Source organism: Stenella coeruleoalba (assembly GCF_951394435.1).
Source record: "Stenella coeruleoalba genome assembly, chromosome: 14".
In the NCBI taxonomy this organism is placed as follows: domain Eukaryota; kingdom Metazoa; phylum Chordata; class Mammalia; order Artiodactyla; family Delphinidae; genus Stenella; species Stenella coeruleoalba.
In genome coordinates this window covers 89,604,021-89,628,624 of record NC_137160.1, presented here as the reverse complement: position 1 = coordinate 89,628,624, position 24,604 = coordinate 89,604,021, and the positions used below count along the sequence as shown (strand labels likewise).

Below are 24,604 nucleotides of genomic sequence, written 5' to 3'. Positions count from 1 at the left end.
GCCCTCGCGCACGCGCACGCGCTCCACGTCCACTCACGACCCGCCGAGAAGCGCAGCCGGACGCAAAGCCCAGAATCGCTCCGCGGGGCGGCGCGGAGGCTCCTGGGAAGTGGAGTCCCGGCCCTGGCTCCGCGGGCCTGGGGAGCGCGCGGCTCTGCTCTTCGCCTCCCAGCTGAGGGCCCTCGGCTCCGCCGCCTGCTCCGCGCGCTCTCGCCTCCCTTCCCGCTGCAGCCCGGTCGTTCCCACGCGAGAGGCAGGCACCCCGAGGACAGGTGAGCGCGCAGGCGCGCGGACGTTGAGGAGACGCGGGAGGGGGGAGGGCGAGGGGAGCGTGCACCCGAGCGGTGGGTCCTCCTCGGAGTTCTCCCCAACTGGGGGTGGGTGTTAGCGGGCGGGGGCGGGGGCGGGAAGCTGTGTTCCTGGGGCCGTGGGTTCCCTGGGGCGGAGCGGGCGCCGGGGGGTGAGCAGGCCAGGCGCAGGTAGGGAATCTGACTCTACCCCGTGAGTGAGAGGAGGAGGGATGTCCTGCTTGTACGTCTTACTTTATCCAGGACCTGTTCTTGCATCTGTCTTAACCCCGGTCAACTGAAAAAAAAAAAAAAGCACAAGCCAGAAGTTGACGATTCCATTACGTTGTGCGTACTTTCTGAGGCCGTAGCCCGGGCTCAGCCTCTCCCAGAGCTCTGAGGGACCGCTCCCCAGAGGTAAAGGAGGAGCAGGGTATACAGGAGGCTTGCAACAGAAGCCAGGTAATCAGAACCTCGGAAGATTTCTGTCAATTAAAGAGAACCAAACACCTCAAGTTAATGACCTTAGCACTTTTCTGTGTGTGGGAAGATGCAAGAGTCTGGGCTCATTGAAGTCATTCCTTTGATAAGGATCTTAACTCTCCTGGGCCAGTATCCTGCCTGTCTCCACCCTGAATCCCCTCAGGGTGTAGTCAGGAAGGCTGCGGTGGCTGATGACTTGAAGGCTGCAAACATCCTTTGTTTGCTGATGTGGCAGGTGACATTCTTGTTCCACAGTGCCTCCTCTTGGTCATAAATTTGGCTAATATTTGGGAGGCATTTCATAACAAGTTTTTGGTTTGGGGTTTTTTTTTTTTGGCTGCGCTGCAGCATACGGGATCTTAGTTCCCCAACCAGGGATTGAACCCGTGCCCTATGCAGTGGAAGCGCGGAGTCTTAACCACTGGACCACCAGGGAAGTGCCCATGACCAGTTTTGTCCCATGGCACTAGGAAGGCTCGTTCCTAGATCAGGCAAAGTTTCTGTTGATAGGCCATTCGATGCGCTGGGTTTTTTGTGTTTGTTTTTTGTTTGTTTGTTGGATTAGGCCCTGTTGAGAATCTAAAATTCTCTGGATCGCTTGTCTTACTAGTTTATATGATCCAGTAGATGCTTTTCCTTGTTGCTTCTAACCGTATTTAGAGTTGTACTATTACAATTATTCTATGTAGAGTTAAGTATATGGTTAACTTCTTGGGACATCATTAATTTTGTTGGAGGCCTGCTAACACATTGGGTAATTCAAGAGCCAACAATCTTAGAAAACAGACAGAATATGACAGCTGGTAACATTAATAAAGTTATAGTGTAGCGGAGAGAGAAACGAGGCATAAATAATTTGAAAATGAGAGAGAGCAAATTAAAATAATGATTAGTATAACTAATTGTAATCTGGTCACAGGCCATCAAGTCCACAGTGCAGCCAGCTGGAGAAGCCAAAATCTAGAAGGATCAGGTAGAAAGAAAAAGATAAATGTTTCATCTTTGTTTACAAAGGTATACTTATCAACTTGTAGGGCATAGCATAGAAGGAAAGTTTTTTCTGGAAAACGAAGATTAAAAGCCAGTATATTTCATTAAAATGTCATAAAATTATGAATCATATTTATCAGTTCATTCAGCCATGTAATTAATTCCTGTTATTCTGGATGAAGTCATCAGGTTTTCCATTAGAGTTTTGTAATTTCTTACCCATTTCAGTGGTATGATTTAAAAGTTATACTTGCATTTGTCAAAAATCCTTTTTATGAATCTTCTTGAAGATCTTCATTTTATGAAAGCATCAGTATAAAATAATGATTGTCTATAAATGACAAAAGACTTAAAATGACATGGTCAAAGATCTGATTCCAAGGCAGTTGACAAGAAACTTGGATATTTCTGTGACATACAACATTTTAAGATAATAACTAGAATTATGACTGATAACATTATACAAGGACAGATCACATTTTTTAGGAATTCCGTATAAATTTTGGAATATCTATATTAATGACATTTATCCATACAATATAACCTAAGGTTTATCTCCAAACACTTGACAATGTTTCTCAAGTAATTTAACATACCAAATAAGACTAATTAGTTTAATATTCCTCTCTGAGTTGTCTCAGGGCTCCTTTGAAGCATCCCAGAGTTGGCTGAAGGTCAAAAGAACTTTAGTTAGAATTTGATATTTGGGAAGTTTGTCAAAAATATCAAAAAGGTTTCAAAGCACTTGGTCAAATAGGATCATAGGACACTGTGAAACAATACTTATTCACTTAACCAAAGTGACAAAAGATTACAAAAACAAATAAAGATCACTTAAAGGCAAAGAAATTCACGCAATGTGTTACCAAAAGCACTATTCCAAGAAAACTTTGTTCTCTTAACAGAGAGGAACCAAATCAAGTCTTGCACCAGCCTATTTTTAATAACAAAATCCATTTACCTAATTAAATTTAATCCAATCCTAACCATGTACAAAACTACTTTTTCAGGGCTCCCTTTCTACAAACTTACAAAACTTTCTGTATCCATATTAGTTTGTCCCTTATTTTTAATCTGGAAATAGCCAGCTCTAGGACAAAAATCACCCTTATTTTCCCAACAAACTCACTTCTATTCTGCATACCTTCTTTTACTGAAAACATGCATCCTACCTTCCTTGCACATTAAAATATTTCCCTTAATATTTTTAGTAGCTTTAATTACATATTACAGTTTTAACCCTTAAAACCTTAATCTCTAGTGAAAACTGACAAGCAGCAAGTAGTTGTGAACTGTTTGTCATACCAGCATTTCCTGGTTGGCAAACTTAGGAATATTCCATAACCCCTAGTAACATACACCTTCTGACTTCTTTCTTCATTGTGGTGCAAGACGTGTGTCTAATAAACCCACACATCTTTAGTTTCCCTCTTGTAAGGGGACAAAAGGAGATAAATTTAGACCTGTTTAGCAAGTAATGTTCCAGTATTTTATCTTATTTGAAATAACCTGGATGTTCAATGAATTCCCATAATTTAACTTAACTTAGCAAAACTCAAGTTACCAAAAATCTAGAGAACCTATATTTTTTAAAGAATTTTTTTTGATGTAGACCATTTTAAAAATCTTTATTGAATTTGTTACAATATTGATTCTGATTTATGTCTTGGTTTTTTTGGCCATGAGGCATGTGGGATCTTAGCTCCCTGACCAGGGATCGAACCCACACCCCCTGCATTGGAAGGTGAAGTCTTAACCACTGGACCACCAGGGAAGTCCCTGGAGAACCTATTTTAGATAGACGTACCCAACACATAATTATTCCTAAAGAGTTCACCTGAAAACTCTTATCTCATTTACCTTTATTTTATAAGTTATGAAAATATCATCATACCAAGTTAATTTTTTGCTGACAAACTGCAACAGAAATAACGTGAACACACTGACCTTCGGTAAAGCAAGTACAATAAAACTACGACATCTGGGACTTCCCTGGTGGCGTAGTGGTTAAGAATCTGCCTGCCAATGAAGGGGACACAGGTTCAATCCCTGATCCGGGAAGATCCCACATACCGCAGAGCAACTAAGCCCGTGCACCACAACCACTGAGCCCGTGCACCACAACCACTGAGCCCGTGTGCCACAACTACTGAAGCCCGTGTGCCCTAGAGCCCACACACCGCAGCTACTGAGCCCATACACCACAACTACTGAAGGCTGCATGCGTAGAGCCCATGCTCCACAACAAGAGAAGCCACCGCAATGAGAAGCCCGCGCACCACAACGAACAGTAGCCCCTGCTCGCTGCAACTAGAGAAAGCCTGCGTGCAGCAATGAAGACCCAATGCAGCCAAAAATAAATAAATAAATAAATTTATTTTTTAAAAAAATTTTCTATTTGTCCTTAAGTAGGTTATGAATTAGATTTTGGGTGAGGGAGCCTTTCCAGTGGTTTGAGTTTAAAAAGGCCATTCTTCTGTTTTGTTTATTCACTTGTTTCAGGTTTTACCTGAGTGAGTTAATTGGGCTCAGTCTCAGGTCACTGTGGGCTGTATTTATATTTCTGATTTGTAGAGATTTGCAAGACAAAGACAGCTGCTTTTAATTCTCAAAAAAACTGGTTTGTCAGTTAAACGATATTAAAAGATTGATTTGCCCAACTATATTTTCTTTAATTTGCTTTTTTATATCAGAGAAGATTTCCAACTAAACTGAAAATTAAGAGTTCTATGTACCAGAAGTTTAGGGTTCAGTTTATCATATCTTCAAAGGCTTGTATAAGGCATTCAACAAAGGCCCTTTTTCTGATTGCACAGATTAGACCCAGAGCAAAATCTCGGTTATTAGTTTTATTAGCCCCTGAATATTGTTCCCAGATTTTACTTTATATTGTACGGCTCTATTGGTTTCCTTTTGTATTTTTTTTTTTTTTAAGATTTAATTTTATTTATTTTTGGCTACGTTGGGTCTTCATTGCTGTGTGCAGGCTTTCTCCAGTTGCGGTGAGTGAGGGCTACTCTTCGTTGCGGTGCGCGGGCTTCCCATCATGGTGGCTTCTCTTGCTGCGGAGCACGGGCTCTAGGCGCATGGGCTTCAATAATTGTGGCACATGAGCTCAGTCGTTGTGGCACACAGGCTTAGTTGCTCTGCAGCATTTGGGATCTTCCTGGACCAGAGCTTGAAGCTGTGTCCCCTGCATTGGCAGGTGGATTCTTAACCACTGCGCCACTAGGGAAGCCCTCCTTTTGTATGTTTAATTAATATTTCCTGAGGGGCACATCTACATGCTTTGTCTTATAATACCAATACCAAGCAGGGGAAGCATTACTCATTGGTTACCAACATTAAAGGACTCCTATCAACAAGTCTTGGTCTTATAAGGAGTCCTAGAAAGTTTCCTTTCATTTATCCCTCAACCATTTTATCTATTTTGTATAAAATGCTCTGGGGTCCCCAGTGAGGGGTTGAACCAAGGGACTCAGGCGCTTTTGTCAGTCTTTTAACTTGATTAATTGGCCTAACTGTTGCCCCAAGTAATTGTTGGTCAGCTATCTCAGTGTAATTTTCTTCCACCCCTTTATTTTATTTTTTTAAACAAAAAATTTTTAATTAATTTATTTGTTTTTGGCTGCATTGGGTCTTCGTTGCTGTGCACAAGCTTTTCTCTAGTCGCGGCAAGTGGGGGCTACTCTTCGTTGAGGTGCACGGGCTTCTCACTGCGGTGGCTTCTCTTGTTGCAGAGCATGGGCTCTAGGCACACAGGCTTCAGTAGTTGTCGCACATGGGCTCAGTAGTTGTGGCTTCCGGGTTCTAGAGCACAAGCTCAGTAGTTGTGGCACATGGGCTTAGTTGCTCCATGGCATGTGGGATCTTCCTGGACCAGGGTTCAAACCCATGTCTCCTGCACTGTCAGGCAGATTCTTAACCACTGCGCCACCAGGGATGGCTTAGCCCTTTAAACATATATATTTTAACTCGGGTAAATAGGGTGGACTTGTATGGGTCCCTTTGGCCCATCCAACCTTAGGTAGTATTGTACCAAAACCTTTTGTTTTAATCCTATTAACATCTGTTTTATTTATCCCATTTCTTAATAACCATCTAGAGATTTCTTTATCTTTTGGGGATGAGTCACTTTAAAATTTCCACCTGGTTGGGAAAAAATCTCTAGACTTTCCCTTCAGTTTTTTTTTTTAATTTCCCTGCTAATCAACCTAATTAACATTAATTATTCTAATGTTTTTATTAGCATCTGTAAGACCCATTGAGGGGAAGCATAGACCACAAATAAGACTTCCCAAGCCAGTTTTTTGTTTGTTTTAAATTAAAGGAGTTCTTAGATTAACCATTATATATATATTTTTTCCACTGTTTAATGTGTTTTCCCCCCCATAGGTACCAACAAAACAGCTGTTTATAATGAATGCTCTCTAAAAATTTACCAATTTAGAAGTTTCTCCCATTTGAAGGATCCATCATCTGGCCATTAATGAGATATATCATACTAGTGACTCAAACCAATAAGATGCAAGAGGCTTCCCCACAAGACAGTGCAAAGGATGCCACCTAAACAAGACCCAGAAAGTTTACTCCCAAAAATAGTTTAAGAAAGTAAAGGCCTTCGTTGTACAGGCCGACACAATGAAGGTTAAGGTGGCAAAAAGCCCCTGCGAATTGGTATAGTCAGACAAATGACTGCTCAGAATCCTAGTCTATTCGATTGCATCCAAATGTACACAATATGTGTACCTTTTGGATGGCAGAGACCAAGTTCTCAAACCACACACACACACACACACACACACACACAAAATACCCAAGGAGATCACGTAGAACATTTACATTTCAAAGGCACAGGAAGAGAAATGCAAGTTCCCCCAGAAGGACTTTTGTTTCTTTAAGATCAGAATTCTGAAAAGATGTTTTATCAAGCTAGTTTTCTCTAACTTAACTGTGTATGCAGTAAAAGAGCCCCATCTTAGTCATTTTCAGGGTGAGATTTCCTTTAATTCCCAATTAAGTAGATCCTTGCAAGTATGAGCTCTATACGTACATGCATCTGGCTGGGGTGTTCGTCGGAGGTTGGCTTTCTGATGCCCCTAGTTTATCTGAGAGAATCTATTTCCGATTTTAAAGTTGAATTCGTTGGGGATAAAATTTACTAGTGAAATTGCATGGTGGCCCAGTGTGCTGCTTGTGAGCTTGACTTCTCTAGGTTTTTACCCTAGAGTCTTTTCAGCTCGTCTTATGTGTCTAGGTTCTCCCTCTGGTAGTATAAGACCATCGTGGGTGCTTCGATCACAGAGTGGCCAGTTCTTATTTGTGTCCCAAGCAGAGCAAGTTTTTTTAAGTTAAATTGAGTGGGATTCCTTATAGGGATGGCTGCATGTTATGAGGACTTGCCTTTACCACTCCTGCAAGTTTCTGAGAAACTTGAGAAAAAAGCCGTTGCTGGCCATGAGATTCCCTTCTTCAGTGCTGAAAGCTCTCATGTAATATTTTCACTTTTATCCCGACAAATTCTTGTTAAGATAGCCATTTGAGGAAGAATGCCAGGTCAGCCTCCTACCTAACCACTCAGCCCAGACCGCTCAGTGTCTTTCAACTGTTGTGAGGGGGTTCTTTTTCCCAGAATCTGTCACCTGGGGAGCCAAGCACCTGTTATACACCACCAAATAAAACACAGGATCATCCATCAATAGTTGGGAGATCCAAGATCCAGGAGAGACTCACCCAAATTCATCTGAACTGTCTGAGGAGGCAGACGGATGCAGGAGGCCTCTACCAAGGCTCTGGTTCATTGTAGATTTCATGCGAAGGAGTGAAGTCAGCTCTGGGTCCCTTCGTTGTTTGCCAAAACTGTCGACTGAAAAAAAATACACAACCTGAAAGTTGAGAATTGTGTTTTATTCAGTGGACTTTCTGAATAGCTCTGAGGGACGGCTCTGAAACCATAATGGGGGAGCCAGGATATACAGGAGTTTTTGCAGCAAAGACCTGGTGGTCAGAACATCAAGAGATGACTGTTCATTAAAGAGAACCAGGCATCTCAGATTAATGAGTTTAGCACTTTTCTATGTGTGGGAAAATGCAAGAGTCTGGGCTCATTGAAATCATTCCTTTGATACACATCTTAACTATCTAGGGCCATATTCTGCTTTTCTGCATCCTGAATCCCCTCAGGGTGCACAGTCCGGAGTGGCTGCAGTGGCTGGTGGCTTGAAGGCCACAACATCCTTTACTGATATGGCAGGCGACATTCTTGGTCTGCACCCCTTAATCTGTTAATGGATTGCATCACAGTAATGAGATATCATTTCTCTAAGGCTAACCTTAATACATCATTCCCAGATCTGTTTCAAAATAGAGTGATGGATACAAGAGTGTTCATTATACCATGACATTATAATAACAGTAATAGTTTTTCTGCTTTTTAACCATCCTGCGTTCCTGGTTAAACCTTGCTTGAATATGACATTGTATTATTAATTTAATACGCTGCCATACTCAATTTACTAATATTTTACTTAGGACTTTTTCAGTGTTCAGACTTAAGATTGCATCTTAATCTTTCTTTGTACTATCCTTGCAAGATTTTACAAGTCTCATGAGTAATTCGGGAAGCATAACTTTTTCTTCTACCTGGTAAAATAATTTTTCCCTTGAAAGTTTTGGGCTCAAAATCTTTTGGGGTGGATATTTGACTTCTGATTCCATTTTAAATGGTAGTGATTAATTTCAGTTTGTAGTTCTTAATTGAGTCAATTTGGGGCACATTTTCTTCTAGAAAATTGTTCATCTCATCTAAGTTTTCAAGTTTGTTGACATAAAGTTGTTCATACTATTCTTTTTTAGTGATTTTTTTTTTTGGTGTTTTTTTTTTTTTTGCTTTTTTTGGCCTCACTGTGCAGCATGTGGGAACTTAGTTCCCTGACCAGGGATTGAACCCATGCCCTCTGCAGTGGAAGCGCAGAATCGTAACCACTGGACCACCAGGGAATTCCCTTCTGGTGATTCTTTAAATTGCTGTTTGTTAGTGATATTTTAAAATCACTGCTCAAATTGTAGATATTCTTTTCTTTTTTGAGTTTAATATTTATTAGGGCCATCTTTTTTCTTGATTGGCTCTGCAAGATATACATCTACATTAATCTTTTCAAAGAAGCAGATTTGGGTTGTTTTGGTAATCTGTGCTGTGTTTTGGTTTTGTCTTATGTTCCTTGTTTTTGGTTTTCAATTAGAGTAACATTTGCTCTCTTTTTTTTTTTTTGCGGTACGCGGGCCTCTCACTGTTGTGGCCTATCCCGTTGCGGAGCACAGGCTCCAGACGCGCAGGCTCAGCGGCCATGGCTCACAGGCCCAGCCGCTCTGCCGCATGTGGGATCTTCCCGGTCCGGGGCACGAACCCGTGTCCCCTGCATTGGCAGGCGAACTCTCAGCCACTGCGCCACCAGGGAAGCCCTGCTCTCTATTTTTAAATTTTCCTTTCCTTTTTGCTATTTTTCTACTTGATTTGATTGCTTTATTTACTTTCTCTGTAACTTATTTACTTTTTGAAAAATGTGTACATACATTTTAAAAAAGGCTTAGATATTAAAAGCCTCATAATAAAAACAGGAGTGTTTCTTCTCCGTAGTGTTGACCTGAAATAAATAGACTGCCATGTATTTCTCCAGCAAAAATGGCTTTTTGGGGATCAGCAGAGAATTGCAATTCAAGGTCAGCTACCATGGAGATCCCCCACAGCAAGGGAAGAATAGCGCTTTTATAGAGAGGAAAAAGGAAGTTGGGAGGGTGACAGTAAATAATCAGTCTGTGGCTTTTCATTGGCTGAGTCCTCGCCAGGAAAGAAGAGGAGTCTGTCTTCTTCCTGTTGGGCTCTTCTACGATCACAGGACGTGAGAGCTCCCCATTCTGGTCTCCCAACTCTATTTAATTCATGTTTCTGTTTATTAATTTCATGGTGGCAACCAGTTTAAAATTTTTAAGCAGTTAATCAATTTGAGACGGTTTTTAGTTTCTTAGGTGTTAAGTAAGAATCTTGACTATTATACCTGCCTGCCTTCCTACATCCTTAAATCAATGTGATTATGTTGCAAGTATTGTAATGTAGTTCCTCTCAAAAATTTTGGCTAAATTCATGTTCAGTGTTTCCATTGTGATGACTATATAAGTATTCTCTATTGCTGAGCCGTAATAAGTTCCTTTCTTGTATACATTTTACTCTTCCTGTTTTGAATAATTGCCTTTTTATTTATTTGCTTTGTTTTCCCTAAACCTATGTAAAATGTCTCTCAATTCCATTTTCCTCAAGATCAAACCTGTCACACAATCTAATCATTTTTCTCTTTTCCTGAACACACATCCCCAGGAGCCCTCCATCATGCTGCAGTGTAGACTGATCAGTTATTCTCTAGGCTGCAGCACACTGGCATGCTGGGACTTCCCTTTCTCCTCACCAATTCCCTCATCTCATCTCTGTGTTGGACCTCCTGTTTCCTGGAAACTTCTATTTTCCCTTTTTAATGGATGATAACCTTATTATCTTTCCGAAAAGGGGTGTATATTAAGGTTGTGTATGACTAGAAATTATTTTACTTTGTCCTCATATTTGCATGGTACTGTGGACTAGTATAATTTGCTGGATAGGAAATTATTTTCCCTCAGAACTTTGAAAGCTGGCAGAGCTAGGTAGAAAATGGAGCAGTGTTACTGTTGAGAAATCCTATTCCATTGTTCTTTTGTATGTAACCTGTTTATCATCATTGAAACCTTTACATTCATCAGTTTATCTTTGGTATTCAAATTTTTCATGATGTTATGTTTATTCCCAGTCTTTTTAAGAAATTACCCATTTGATGGATCAGTACCTGGATAGTGTTATTTTTAAGAATTTTCTCTGTGTTTGATTCTGTCTTCTTCCCATTTTCTCTTTTCTTTCTTGAGCTCTGAATAATCTGGTGTTGAACCTTTGAAATTGTTCATATAGTTTTCTTATCCTTTCTGTCTCATTGCTTATCTTTTTTGGGGGAGGGAAGGTCAGCTTTCTGGAAAAGTTCTTTATCCTTAAACCTTCAACATTTTTTGGGTTTTGTTATTAAAATTTTAAATTTCTGGGACTTCCCTGGTGGCATAGTAGTTAAGAATCCTCCTGCCAATGCAGGGGGCATGGGTTCGATCCCTAGTCCGGGAAAATCCCACGTACCGTGGAGCAACTAAGCCCGTGTGTCACAACGACTGGAGCCCACGCACCTAGAGCCCGTGCTCCACAACAAGAAGCCACCGTAATAGAAGCCCGCGCACTGCAATGAAGAGTAGCCCCCGCTCACCGCAACTAGAGAAAGCCTGCACGCAGCAACGGAGACCCAACACAGCCAAAAAAATAAATAAATAATTTTTAAAATTTTCTAAAATTTCCTAAGAACTCTCATTTTGTGATTTAAAAAACTGTAACATCCTAAAACATCATGTTTTACAAATGAAATACCTCTCTGGTGATTTTAAAATTTATATTATGAAAGTTTCAAAACATAGAAAATCAGAATAGTATAATGACCTCATTTGTACCTGTCACTGTATGTTGAAGTAAATCTAGGACATGATTCATTATTTGTAAATATTTCAGAATTTATTTCTGAATGATAAGTACTCCTTTAAAAGTCATAACCAGGATATCATTATCACACCTACAAAATTAGGATTAATTCCTTAATATCAAATATATAGGTAGTGTTCAAATTTTTCTATTATTTCAACAAAGCTATTTTTTTAAAACAATTTCTTTACATCATGGTCCAAATAAGGCTTATGCAAGTTTAGACCTCTTTTAATTTAAGGTGTGCCTTAGATTATGTCTCAGTGTTTCAGTTTGCATTTCTCTTATTATGACCATCTTTTGAGGATGCTATTGTTACTTTGAAATATGTCAGTGTCTTTTTATTGCTCTCTTTAGCACACTATTGAATTCTGGGTTTATATTGTTTTCCTTTAGTACTTTGAATATATTACTGTGTGGTCTTCTGGCCTGTATCGTTGTAGCTTAGAAGTCTGTAGTCAGTATAATTGGTATTCCTTTGTAGGTAATTTGCCTTTTCTTTCCAGTAACTTTAAATATTTACTCATTATCCCTGGTATTCTGCAGCTTTTGCTCGTGTATCTGGTGGATTTAAAACATTTATTCAGTGTGACATGTGGTGTATACACTTGCAGATCAAGGACTTCTATCTTTCAGCTTTGGATAAAAACAACCATTTTCTCTAATTTTTTTTTTTTTTTTTTTTGTATTCTCTCTATCTTCCTCTTCTAGAATTCCTATCAGGTACATATTTATGTCTTTCATCCACCTGGGAATGTGAGTGTGTGAAGTAGGATTTATGCTTTTCCCTGACAGCCATTTGTCCTGATGCCATTTAATGACTAGTTTATCCTTTCCCCCACTGATTAATAGTGCTGCCTTTATCATGCACTAAATGTCTAGCTACACATGAATCTGTTTCTGAAGTTATTCTGGTTTTTTTGTTTGTTTGCACTGGGTCTTAGTTGTGGCTTGCTGACTCCTTTGTTGTGGCATGCGGGCTCTTTAGTTGTGGCATGTGAACTCTTAGTTGCAGCATGCATGTGGGATCTGGCTCCCTGACCAGGGATCAAATCAAGGCCTCCTGCACTGGGAGTCTGGAGTCTTAACCACTGTGCCACCAGGGAAGTACATGAAGTTATTCTGTTTTATTTTCTCTTTTTGCCCTATTATCATTCTGTTTAAATTAATAGAGATTTATAATGCATTTTGAAGTAATATAGAAGAGCAAAGCATTACTTTAATAACTGCCTTGTTATTCATGTCTTAATTTTTCTATAAAACTTATAAAACAAATTGTCATGTTTCAACAAGTTCCTATTGAACATGAAGGAATGAATTTAATGAAAATCCCAATGCAATTCTAGTTTGAGAAAAATTGAAATCTTTTAATACTGAATGGTATTAAAATGGTGAATCTCTCCATTTATTCAGATATTTTTTCCTGTTGTTTGGTAAAGTTGTTCAGTTTTTTATTAGTTCTGTAACTAAGAAAGAAATAAAACTATGGGGAATGAAGAAATGAACCCAGAGTACAATTCTCAGCTTAATAATTTTAACCAGAAGGCAAACTAATGTTCTTTTTTGAAGAGGAAGCCTAACTTTCTGATTTTGTGGGGTTTTGTTTTCTATAAGTAGAGTATAGATGTGAAAAAAATACTTCTTCCACAAAACCTTAATTGCCATAGATTCATTCAGTTTATTCAACAAACATTTTTTGGGTGTCTGCCATGTGCTGGGGAGTGTTCTAGGTATTCAGAATACATGCAGTGGACAAATCAGACAAATATTTCCATCTGATTTACACTAAAGTGGCAGGCTTATATACATTTCTGGATTAGGGGCATAAAATCTACCTGTTGAAGACCTTTGTCTAAATAATAATGCCATTTCTCTAATTTTGTCCATTAAACCTGAACTCTACTGAAGTATAATACTGAGATAGAAGTCTTATATTTGAAGGTATCAACTAATCTTAAAAAATTGAGATCTGTAAAAATATTAGTGTAATACATTATTGCGTGATTTGTTGTGGTCCTTAAAGTCTCCAAGCATACCTCTTTTCTTTCACACTGTGTCAATTGTTTTGATATTTATATTAAGGCCATTATGAAAATTATTCAGGAAAGTATTATACCATCTAAAATTGTAAAGGCCTCAGTCTCAAAGCTTAGAACATAGCTCATGCCTCTTTGTTGATCCTATTCAAGTTTTAGATAGAATGAATCATCATAAGGAAATACAGACTTTGAGGATAGAGTTTAAATTGCAGGTAATCAAATGAACGTTTGTTTCAAAGTCACATATTTACTTTTAACAACTCCAATAAAATTTCTAAGTAGGGTAGCAGCCAAATCATCAGTCCTATTAATTATATGTGAGGTTATTTGGGTAAATACCAAGTTACATATACAACAAATAAATTTACCTAAAACAGTTGTAATTAGAAAAAAATTCTTTATTCTAAAAACTAAACTAAAAAGTAGCAAAGTATGCATGAAATTCAAACAACTATGTCTTTTTAAACTGGTTCTTTGACTTTAGTATTTTAAAATAATGCATGCTTTTTCTACCCAGAGCTGAGTAGTAGTCTACAGGAGAAGCCAGTATGAATAACCAAGATAACAGTAGAGGGCCAAGGATGACTATATTGCATGTCAGTACAAATCCCAATAAATATTTTAAGCAGGTGAGACCTTGCTGGAAGGTAAAAGAGAGGGTCTACAATTTTTTTTTAACCTTGCCTCCAATGGGGCCCTATTTTCACCTTTCTTCTTTTACCTGAACCTGCCTCTTTGGCTACAGGAAGGACACCCAGTGAAATGCATCCCTGACTTGATTGGATCAGAAAAACAAGAAAAGAAGTATCCAGCTCTCTCAGCCCTATTGTGCAGGTGGATGTCACATTCAGGCTCTCAAGATGGCAGCCATTGACCTATGCCCGATATGGGCTCTACCTACACAGGACTCTGCCTGTTTCTATGTGAGAAGTACTGAGGGGGAAAGGATAGTGCCTGGATTCCCAGCAACCTTGTTACAGGGACCAGTGTCCTTTGAGGATGTGACTGTGGAGTTCACCCAGGAGGAGTGGGTGATGCTGGACTCTGCTCAGAGAAGTATGTACAGAGATGTAATGTTGGAAAACTATATGAATCTCACCTTAGTGGAATATCAGTTATGCAAGCCTGTGATCTCCCTGTCGGGTCAAGAAGACATAAGAACTGTGAAAAGGAGAATTCCCCAAGGCACCTGTCTAGACTGGGAGATTCAACTGAAAACCAAAGGATCAACTTCTAACCAGAATATTTTTGGGGGAAAATCATCTAGTGGCAAGAAAATGATAAGATTCACAATGGATGATTGGTCTCCCACATTAAGAGCAGACTGGGAATGCCGTAAAATCAGAAAACAGCACAAGATCCCAGAGGGGATTTTGAGGCAAGTGACATTTACTCAAAAGAAGGCAGCATCTCAGGAGGGATTGTATGACTATCATGAATTAAAGAAGGACTCTAAACTCAGATCAAAACTTGTTTTTTCAAAGAGAGTTTCCATCAGTAAACATTGCCATAAGTGTTACTTAGATATTGAGTGTTGGAAGCATAATTCAATCCTAAACAGTTATGAAAAAAACTCTGTAAGTGAGAGGGTCTGTGAAAGTCATGACTATGACAGAGCTCTGTGGCATCTTGAAAGAACTCAAACAGCACAAAAAGAGTACACATGCTCCGAACATGGCATACACTTTAAACATAATAATATGTTTCCTATATGCAACAATTGTCATATGGGGGAGAATTCCTATGAGTATAATAAAAGCAAAACCTTTTGTCATCATTCATCCCATAAGCAACAGGAGCAAACTCCTACTGAAGAGAATCATGAACATAATCAGCATGGGAAAGCTTTCAAAAGGATTTCTAATCTTATTTTGCACAAGAGAAGCCACATGGGTGAGAAACAATATGAATGTAAAGAATGTAGGAAAGTCTTCAATGATTCCTCAACCCTAAGAAGACATATAAGAACTCACACTGGTGAGAAACCCTATGAATGTAATCAATGTGGAAAAGCTTTCAGTCAAAAAACATCTCTTAAGGTTCATGTGAGAACTCACACTGGAGAGAAACCTTATGAGTGTAATCATTGTGGAAAATCCTTTGGCACAAGTTCTTACCTTATAGTGCACAAGAGAATACACAGTGGGGAGAAACTCTATGAATGCAATGACTGTGGAAAAGCCTTCAACACAAGCTCTCACCTTAAAGTTCACAAGAAAACACACACTGGAGAGAACCTTTATGAATGCACTGACTGTGGGAAGGTTTTTAGTGGTCTCTCATCTCTTAGAATGCATGTGAGAACTCATACTGGGGAGAAACCCTATGAATGTAAGGAATGCAGGAAAACCTTCAGTGTTTCCTCTTCCCTTAGGAGACATGTGAGAACTCACACTGGAGAGAAACCCTATGGCTGTATTCAATGTGGAAAAACCTTCAGTCAGAATTCTTCACTTACTATACACAAGAGAATTCATACTGGGAGAGAAACCTTGTAACTATTAAGAACATGGAGTTGCATTTTTCAGTGTCTTAAGGTGGATTCCAAGCTCATTATTTCAGTCTTTGTTCTCTAAAATAAGCATTTAAGGCTATAAATAGTCCTATAAACACCCCTTTAGTTATATAACACATTTGGTGTATGATAATTTATTTTGTTTTAACTCTGTTGTCTAATATTTATTATGACTTTATGACTTTCAGATCCATAGCTGTTTAGAGTTATTTTAAATATGTTTTCAGTTACCTTATGGATTTCTAAGTTAATTGCATTATCTTCAAGGTATCTGGACAATATGATACTACTTTATTGTTATTTTCTTGAGAGTTGCTTTCTGGTCTGGTGTGACAGGTATTGTTAGTAGCCAATCAAGCATCCAGTTCATCCCTCCCCGTAGGGAGTGGATAGTATCACTGGGGACAGACCTATCTAGTGTTTTCTCTTTGCCTTTTGCACTTTGTCTTTCAGCCTTCCCCAGTCTTCTCCCTTTGGATTTTGCATTCATGGAGCTGAATGAGCCATCTTGTGACCATGAGGATGACAAGGATGGTGTCAAAGAGATCCTGGTTTCCCAAAGATATCTTCAAATAACTGTACCAGCACTGCGCTGCTTATATCTGTGCATCTTTTTATGTGAGAAAAATAAGCTTATTGATTTTTTAAAAACAGTATGTAAATACAGTCAATACAGTAACCTCATTTTAAAAAAGAAAAAGATCACAAGATATGTAGACTTAAATATTTTATGTTGGGTGTACAAATTTGGATAAGAACATAGAAAAGAGAGGAATGGAAGAGGAATATTGATAGAACTTTTGTGCTTAGACTAGAGAGGATGGAGCTGAGGTCATTGAAAGCAGGTGTCAGAGAAGCAGGAGGAAAATCCCAACATTTCAGCGTGAGAAAACCAAAGAGTCTTCAAGTAGAGGGGAATTACCAATTTTAAATGCTGAATGAAGCCCTTGAGATTTTGCTACTTGGTTTTACAGATACTGATGAGATTAGCTCTAATTTATTAAGAAACAAAATATGGAAGGAAGAAACTATGATGGAAGAAAAAGGCAATAGTCACAGTTTTAGTCCTGTTTATATAGAGTTGTGAGATATCTAGATGAACGGGCTGATGTGTAGTTCTGAACCTGAAGAGGTGTCTAGGACAGAGATATAATTTTAGCAACATCAGGAGATAGACTGTACTGGGTTGTGTGGAGGTGAGTAAGATTGTATAGGGAAAATGGATGGTGTGAAAAGAGAATGTCTACCACTGACCATGGAGACCTCCTATATTTAAAGTAAGTAAAAATGGAGTTTTACTAAACCAAGACAAACTAGTGTTTGAAGAAGGAAGGTAAAACCGGTTGTTTTAAATGCTATGAGGTCAAATTAGATGAAGTCTTCAAAAGCAGACGTATGGCAACGTGAAGGTTATTGCTGAACTTAGGTGGAGATAATGGTATGTTGAGGATTGGTGGTAGGTTAGGATGAGTTTCATAATAAAGGACGAGGAAGTAAAAGAGTAAATATAGACAAGCTTGAATAGTAGGAGAAAGATGGGGAAGTAGCTGGAGAGAGATTTGGTCAAGGGAAAATATGTTTTAAATAATGAAAAACTAGAAAATGTTTAAATCCTAATGTGATGTATCCAGTATGGAGAGATTAAATGTGCAGGCATAAGAAGAGGGACAGTCAGTACCATAAAGTTCCTGAGAAGGGGATGGAGGTATCTGGAGCACAAATAGAAGGACTGATGTTTGCTGCAAGAAGGAATACTTCCACCATTCTCTCAGAAGGAAAGGAGGACTGTGTGGGTTGGTTTTAATTACCTCTTTATTTACTTGTATCTAAGTTACTTGAGCTAAGAGTATCTGAGCTATACAATACTGCTTGTTTGGTTTCTCTTTTTTTTTTTAATATAAATTATTTATTTATTTATTTTTGGCTGCGTTGGGTCTTTTGTTGCTGCGCGCGGGCTTTCTCTAGTTGCGGCAAGCAGGGGCCACTCTTCGTTGCAGTGTGTGGTCTTCTCATTGCAGTGGCTTCTCTTGTTGCGGAGCACAGGCTCTAGGTGTGCAGGCTTCAGTAGTTGTGGCTCACAGGCTCTAGAGTGCAGGCTCAGTAGTTGTGGTGCACGGGCTTAGCTGCTCCACGGCATGTGGGATCTTCCTGGACCAGGGTTCGAACCCATGTCCCCTGCATTGGCAGGCGGATTCTTAACCGCTGTGCCACTAGGGAAGTCCCTGTTTGGTTTCTTAAGAGCAACTTTCTGGCCCAGTGTGGCAGATACTGCTAGTTGCTAACCTAATACATGTTTCCTACTTCTCCTTTACTAATAGTACCTCAGTTTTGCTTAGAGTAGCAGTGTGTCCAGTTACAAAACTCTTTATCCCAGGCAGCCTCCATGGCCAAGATTAGTCATCCCCCCTGTTCTTGGCCAACAGAATATAGACATGAGACTGTAGGTTTCATGCTAAGATTATCTGCCAAGAGTAAGATGGATAAAAGACTGGTCAGAGGTTTTACTGGGGAAGACTCTATGCATATGAAAGTCCCCCCAGGTTACCGGTAGGGCCTCCTGTGAAGACAGCAAAGCAAATAGCAAAGTCTAAGTGAATAAGAAGGAGAGTCCAGTTGAATATAAGATAGCAACGAAGAAGAGAGTTGGAAAGTCGAAACTAGCTGGTATGAGCCTCAAGGAAAGTCTCTGTTTCTTTTTACAAGGGGCTGCAATTGGTTAGAAATAATATTGGTGAGCAAGGGGGACATTGATCCTACATGCCAACCTATAGATATGGAGTGCATGCGAATAGACAGCCCTTCTTTGATGTGACTGTTGTCGAGTAGGTTTTTTCCCAGGGGTAGCCAAGTTTAAGTTAGTGCAAAGAAATGATGGGAATTTTTAGGGAAGTTGTTGAAGACATAAAGGAGTTTGTCACTCAGGGAAATCTCAGAGGGCACCATGGAAACAGTTTCCACAAGGGTAGGAATTTGGGGTTTGTGGCTGGGATATGAGGAATACAGAACATTTTTATGATGGCAGTACTGACAGAGAATGTAAGATCAGAGCTGAGGGTGGGCTGACACTAGGCTGTGACCAGTGAAAACAAAATTTAGAGGGAGCCTAGATTAAATCCCAGCAGGTTCTAAGATGATAGATTCCTAGTCTAGTAAGATTCACACGTAGCTTGGAAAGGAGCACCTGCAGTCATGCTATGGCACCAAATATTCCCATTGTTCATTAGGTGTTTGCGGCCCTCCAGGGTACAGCAGTAGCAGGCAGCAGTTAGAGAAGAATCCCAAATGCGTGTGGCATTTGCGCGAGGAGATCATCTTGAGTGGCATTCAGGAAGGGGGCGTGCTCTGCTTGGTTAGGCGCTGGCATTTATGCACTAGTTTTGGCTCACCAGTGACTTGGCACACCAGCAGCTGTGGGCTCAAGCAGTCTCACCCGGTGTCTCACCTGGATTTTACTGCAGCAGCCTTGTGATGGGTTTCTCTGACTCAGACCTTACTTTCTTCCAGTATGTTTCCTGTGCAGCTAGCCCAGTATCCTTCTATTACTTTTTATTACTCTTGGTGTTTTTTTATTATAAAAGTAATACATGCATATGAGAAAAAATGTAAACAACATCAGCCCTACACAAGAGAAAGTCATCCTCCTGCCTTAGAAATTTAATATTGTGGATGAGTGCACTTTATGTACATTCCATGTACATACAAATATAGATTTCTTTGTACAGAAATTGAGTCATAACTTTCATTCCATCTTTTTTTTTTTTTTTTTTTTTGCGGTACACAGGCCTCTTATTGTTGTGTCCTCTCCCGTTGCGGAGCACAGGCTCCACACGCGCAGGCTCAGCGGCCATGGCCCACGGGCCCAGCCGCTCCACGGCACGTGGGATCTTCCCGGACCGGGGCACGAACCCGTGTCCCCTGCATCGGCAGGCGGACTCCCCACCACTGCGCCACCAGGGAAGCCCTCCATCTTTTTTTAATCATATCTTTCTATGTCAGTATATGTCGTTCTGTTTCATTCTTTCATTGAAATAGTTTAGTATTTGATTATGTGGATGGACTATAATGTACATTTAATCCATTTGCCCCTCCAGATGTTTCATAATAACAACGAACACTGCATGAGCAATATTGTTAATATATTTTGCTTTCCTTTCATCTGTTCTCCATACTGCTCCCAGGGTGATTCGTCTCAAGTACTAATCAGGTTATATTACATCTCACTTCTAAATCCTCAAGCGGACTTCCCTCCTTTTACCTTAAATGTTCTACAAGACCCTTCATGCTAAACTCTTACCTGTCTTTTCAGGCCACAGCCCTTGCTGCTCCATCTCTTCACTCTCTCTGGACCTTAACCTGGCCTGTTCATCCTTTAGGTATTGTATCCTACATCTGCTTTAACATGCTTTTCACACCTTCACAGTATTGCCTGGTTAATTATGTGTCTTGCCCTCTAAACTTTAAGCTTTGGTAAGGTAGGAACTCTAAATTGTTCATTATCTTATTCCTAGTACTTGTCCCATAATAGGTACTTATTTAAACATGTATGGTTTTTCCCAAACTTTTGTGCCTTTTATTTGTTTACTTAGTATTTCAGTGGAGGCTGAACTTAAAATAAGAATTGGGTTTCAAGTGATTGTATAAGGCAAAAATTGCATAAAATCAAAAATTTTTTCCAAGCGCTGGAGTCACACTCAGCATAGCAAGATATTCTAACAATTGACAGGCATGCAGAAACTAAGACTGTTAAGAGAAGTGAGGTTTAATTATTCATATACCCTGCCCTGCCTCTACCACCCTCAAGTTCATATACCTTGTTTGGCCACTGTTCATATGCTGCTACAGTGTGTATTACATTAAAAGAAGTGAAATGACCCAGTACTGGTGAGGGTGCCATGTTCTTTAGGCTACTGATGGAAACATAAATTCACACAATCTTTCTGGGGGACAGGTAAGCAGTATGTGTCCAAAGCGAGAATATTCTAAACCTTTAACCTAGCAATTTTTTTCTTAGCTTTTATAAAAGAACCCTTCATTCAAACATGTATAAGTAACAATAGTCATCTGAGTTTCATACTCTAGTGAAGAACTAAAATTCCTAAATTCCCAATAATAGCTAATTGGTTTTTAAAAACTATGTATGACCATAAAATGGAATGTAATGTGGTCATTAAAATGTTATTATGTATTTATTGACAAATGGGGATGTATCTAATATACAGTGAGTCCCCTACATACGAACCTTCAAAGATACGAACCTATGTTCGCATATCCAATCACGTTAGTTCATGTATCTAGTGTACATTGTCACGTGCATGCATCCTCTACAAGTGGTTGTGCTTTTGTGTACTTTACAGTACTGTATAGAATACAGTAACAGTGTCTTTACTTCAAGCCCAGGATGTCCGGAAGCAAGCATAAAAGCAGCAGTGATGTAGCTTGTACTACTGTATTTTTCAAGGTACTGTACTATAATATTAAAAACTTCTACTTTTTGTGTTTGTTTTTTACGTATTTGTGTGAAAAGTATTACAGTACAGTACTATATGGACAATTTTGTTAGTTGGGTACCTAGGCTAACTTTGTTGGACTTAACGAACAAATTGGACTCAGAATGGAACTCATTTGCATGTAGGGGACTTACTGTACTGTGATTTTTAAATACAATTATAAAATATCAGAGTATAACCATGTTTTTATTAAAATATATATTGTAAATATGTGTGTATGTGTGTGCATTGAAATATCCTGGAAGATTATATACCAAAACGTTATCAGTGGTCATTTCTGAGTCGTAATTTTTTTACTTGTTGCTAAATTTTCTAGTTTACATAGTAAATAGAGCTAAGTTGTCTATTTTTTTAAATAGTAAACAATTCCATCGTGAACTACTTAAATAATTTTCAAAAGCATGATTTTAATATCTTCAAAGTTGTATATAGATTTGCTCAGGCTATTGTTAGATATATAAATTCTAGCCATTTTTAAAACTCAGATAATTTTTTTTTACACTTTTAAGCCAACTTTTCTATCTACAGCTTTTTAAAGGCACTTTTTGAAAATGTTGCTAAAGGGCCTGGGCTCTTTTTAGACTTCATCTAAATTGACCTCTAGGCAAAATTCAAAATATGAGGGAAACAAATAAGGTGCTATGATTAGAGGAACATATGTTCGATAAGGCAGTCAGGGAGGGCCTCCATGAGAAGGTGACATACAAGCTGAAATCTGAAGGAAAGGAGTCATCCACAGAGGATTGGAGAGGTGGAGGGACACAGAGCTTTGTAAGTACAACAGCAAGAACAAAAGTCCTCATTGAGATCTTGACATGTTTGTTTAAAAAAAAAGTCCTAGGCCAGTGGCTGGAACGTGGGCAGGCAAGGTGGTAAAGAGAAGCATATATGAAACCAGGCTGGAGAGTAGGCCGGATTTAGAAAACACCTTACCAGCTCCAGCACGAGTTTATATTTTATTTGAAGAGCCATCAGAAGCTCTTTAAGAATCTTTCATAAGAGATTATTTTTTGAAAATTACACTGACTATTGTATAGAAAAATCTTGGGAGACCAGTTTAGGAGGCTACTGTAGCAGTTCATGTATGAAATTTGGATTACAGAAAACTGTCATTTCCTTAGCATACAGAGTTCTTTTAAGACAACAAATAAAATGAGATATTTACTTAACATGAACAGGAAATTCACAGATTAATAAATGTCACGACATAAACTCACCTGTAATTTAAGGCATAGCAAACAGATAAAATTATATTTTTCACCCATCAGCAAAGTTTCACATTGAATCTGAAATTTCTATTTTCTGATCAATTTCCATTTTTCTACATAATATTGTTCTCTGTGATATTGAGAGTATTGGTGATGCAGAATTTCTTAAAACTTAAAAAAAATACTTTTCTTAAAATTCATTTCTTAAAAAATTTTTTAAAATATCAGATAACTAATTTGTTTACCCTTTTCTTTACTACCTTTTCTCTCTCCCAGGCTTTAAAGGCAGACTTTTTGAAAGTGTTACCTCTTTCTTCCAAGTCATTCACACCCAATCTGCAAGGTTTGCTGCCTCTCTGCTTTGAAATTTCTTCCATCTCTTCAGAAGGATTTAACAGTTTCCTGTCCTGAGACGCATTGTATAATATTCAATAGAAAATTCTTTGGGGTCATTTCTCAGTAATAAAACTTGACCCAGCCTGAACTCTATGTGGGTATCTTATTTTAAGTCCCCTCAAGCACCGGTTGTTGCTTTCTAAGAAAATATAGAATTCTGATTGTTCTTGCAACAACTAATATTTACATCACTAGTACTGAATGTACCTGTTGCTCCATCTCCTTATCCTTCTGCATTTATAGTAACTTCTTGTTTTAATGTTGAAGTGTAATAATCTTTTGGGAAACTTGTAAAAATTTTATTGAAGCATAATACATAGAGAAATGTGTACAGCTTAATGAATTTCCCCAAATAGAATACACCTATTTAGTCGGCCCCTAGATCGAGAAAACGAAATGAGTACTTTCACTGATGCTACTAGAATCTTACACTCGACTCCATTCATCCCCTCCTATCAAGTGTTACTGTCATGCTTCTTTAGTTTCATGTATATTTTAAACTCCAGCTGATATTATAATTGTTGTGTTGACAATATTCATTTGTATTTCTTGCGGAGTCATCTTTTTAACAGCCATTTAAAATGTGAAAAGCTTTCTTAGCTTACAGGCCCCGATATAGCCCATGGGCCTTAGTTTCCCAATACTTGACTTATATTTACCCCTTGTGTTCTTTACTGCCTGCACTGCAAGGTTTCCATCTAGGACCAGTTCATACTGTCTGAAGAACTCATCTTTAATGTTTCTTTTAGCACAGGCATGCTACACAAGTTCCCTCCATTTTTGTTTATCTGAAACATCTTTATTTCTGCTTTATCTCTAAAGGACTTTTAGCTTGGTATAGACATCTAGATTGGTCGAATATTTTTTTTCCTTGTTAGCACTTTAAAGGTGTTGTTTCATTATCTTCTTCCATCGTTTCATTTAAGATGGAAACTTGCAGTCTTCCTGCTGCTGCTGTGAAAGTAGTCTCTCCCCTACTCTGTACCAGCTTCTGATAACCAGGCTTTATCTTTTGTTACAATGTGCATAGTTGTGGTGATGTCCCACTTTAGCCTGCTTGGAACTTGCTGAGCTTCCTGAACCTGAGGGCTGATATCTTGCATCTCTTTGCAAGGTTCTTCACTAACTCCTCAAATACTTCTTCTGTCATCCTCTTCTTAAAAGACTAACTAAACACATTAGAACTTTTGAGTTTGTCCTAAATGTCTATGTCTTACACTCATCTTTTTTCCCCTTCTCCCTTCTGTTTAGTATGGATAATTAGATAATCATGACAACAGAGTAATAAAAATATTATAACTGTTTCAGAGCTATCATGGTTTCCTTCCTAGGTTTCACACAAAGTTTTCACAACTTGAATATGCAAACCTAAGACAATTGTGTGTCTGTAATACAAACTCCTTATAAGTTTGTTGTAAGTTTATATTATAAACTCCTAGATCAAAATGTTCAAATTGGATGTTTAGCCCTTCACACGTATTGAGATGGTCACACTATGTATCACCATTATCTCTTTGTCAAACCAATTGGAACTGAAATAATGTATTATACAAGTAATTTAAAGTACATCATATGCTTTATTCT

At 38.8% G+C, this 24,604-nt stretch overlaps 1 protein-coding gene across 2 annotated transcripts; it reads left to right on the top strand.

Annotated features, from left to right (window-relative positions):
* Positions 1-4: 4 nt before the first annotated feature.
* Positions 5-22,473, top strand: ZNF891 (zinc finger protein 891). Of its 2 annotated transcripts, XR_013831286.1 has the most exons (3): positions 5-272; positions 14,140-16,527; positions 19,691-22,473. XR_013831286.1 is itself a non-coding variant. In XM_079942412.1 (2 exons), the coding sequence occupies exon 2, from the start codon at positions 14,255-14,257 to the stop codon at positions 15,890-15,892; it is 1,638 nt and encodes a 545-aa protein (XP_079798538.1). In that variant the 5' UTR covers positions 5-272; positions 14,140-14,254; the 3' UTR covers positions 15,893-16,766. The 2 variants fall into 2 exon arrangements, 1 of the variants encoding a protein (XP_079798538.1); XM_079942412.1 differs by lacking the exon at positions 19,691-22,473 and having other exon boundaries at positions 14,140-16,766.
* The last annotated feature ends 2,131 nt before the right edge of the window (positions 22,474-24,604 follow it).

What these genes read in the sequence shown, in the direction of transcription:
- ZNF891 (XM_079942412.1), top strand. Translation starts at nt 14,255, where the DNA reads ATGGCAGCCATTGACCTATGCCCGATATGGGCTCTACCTACACAGGAC.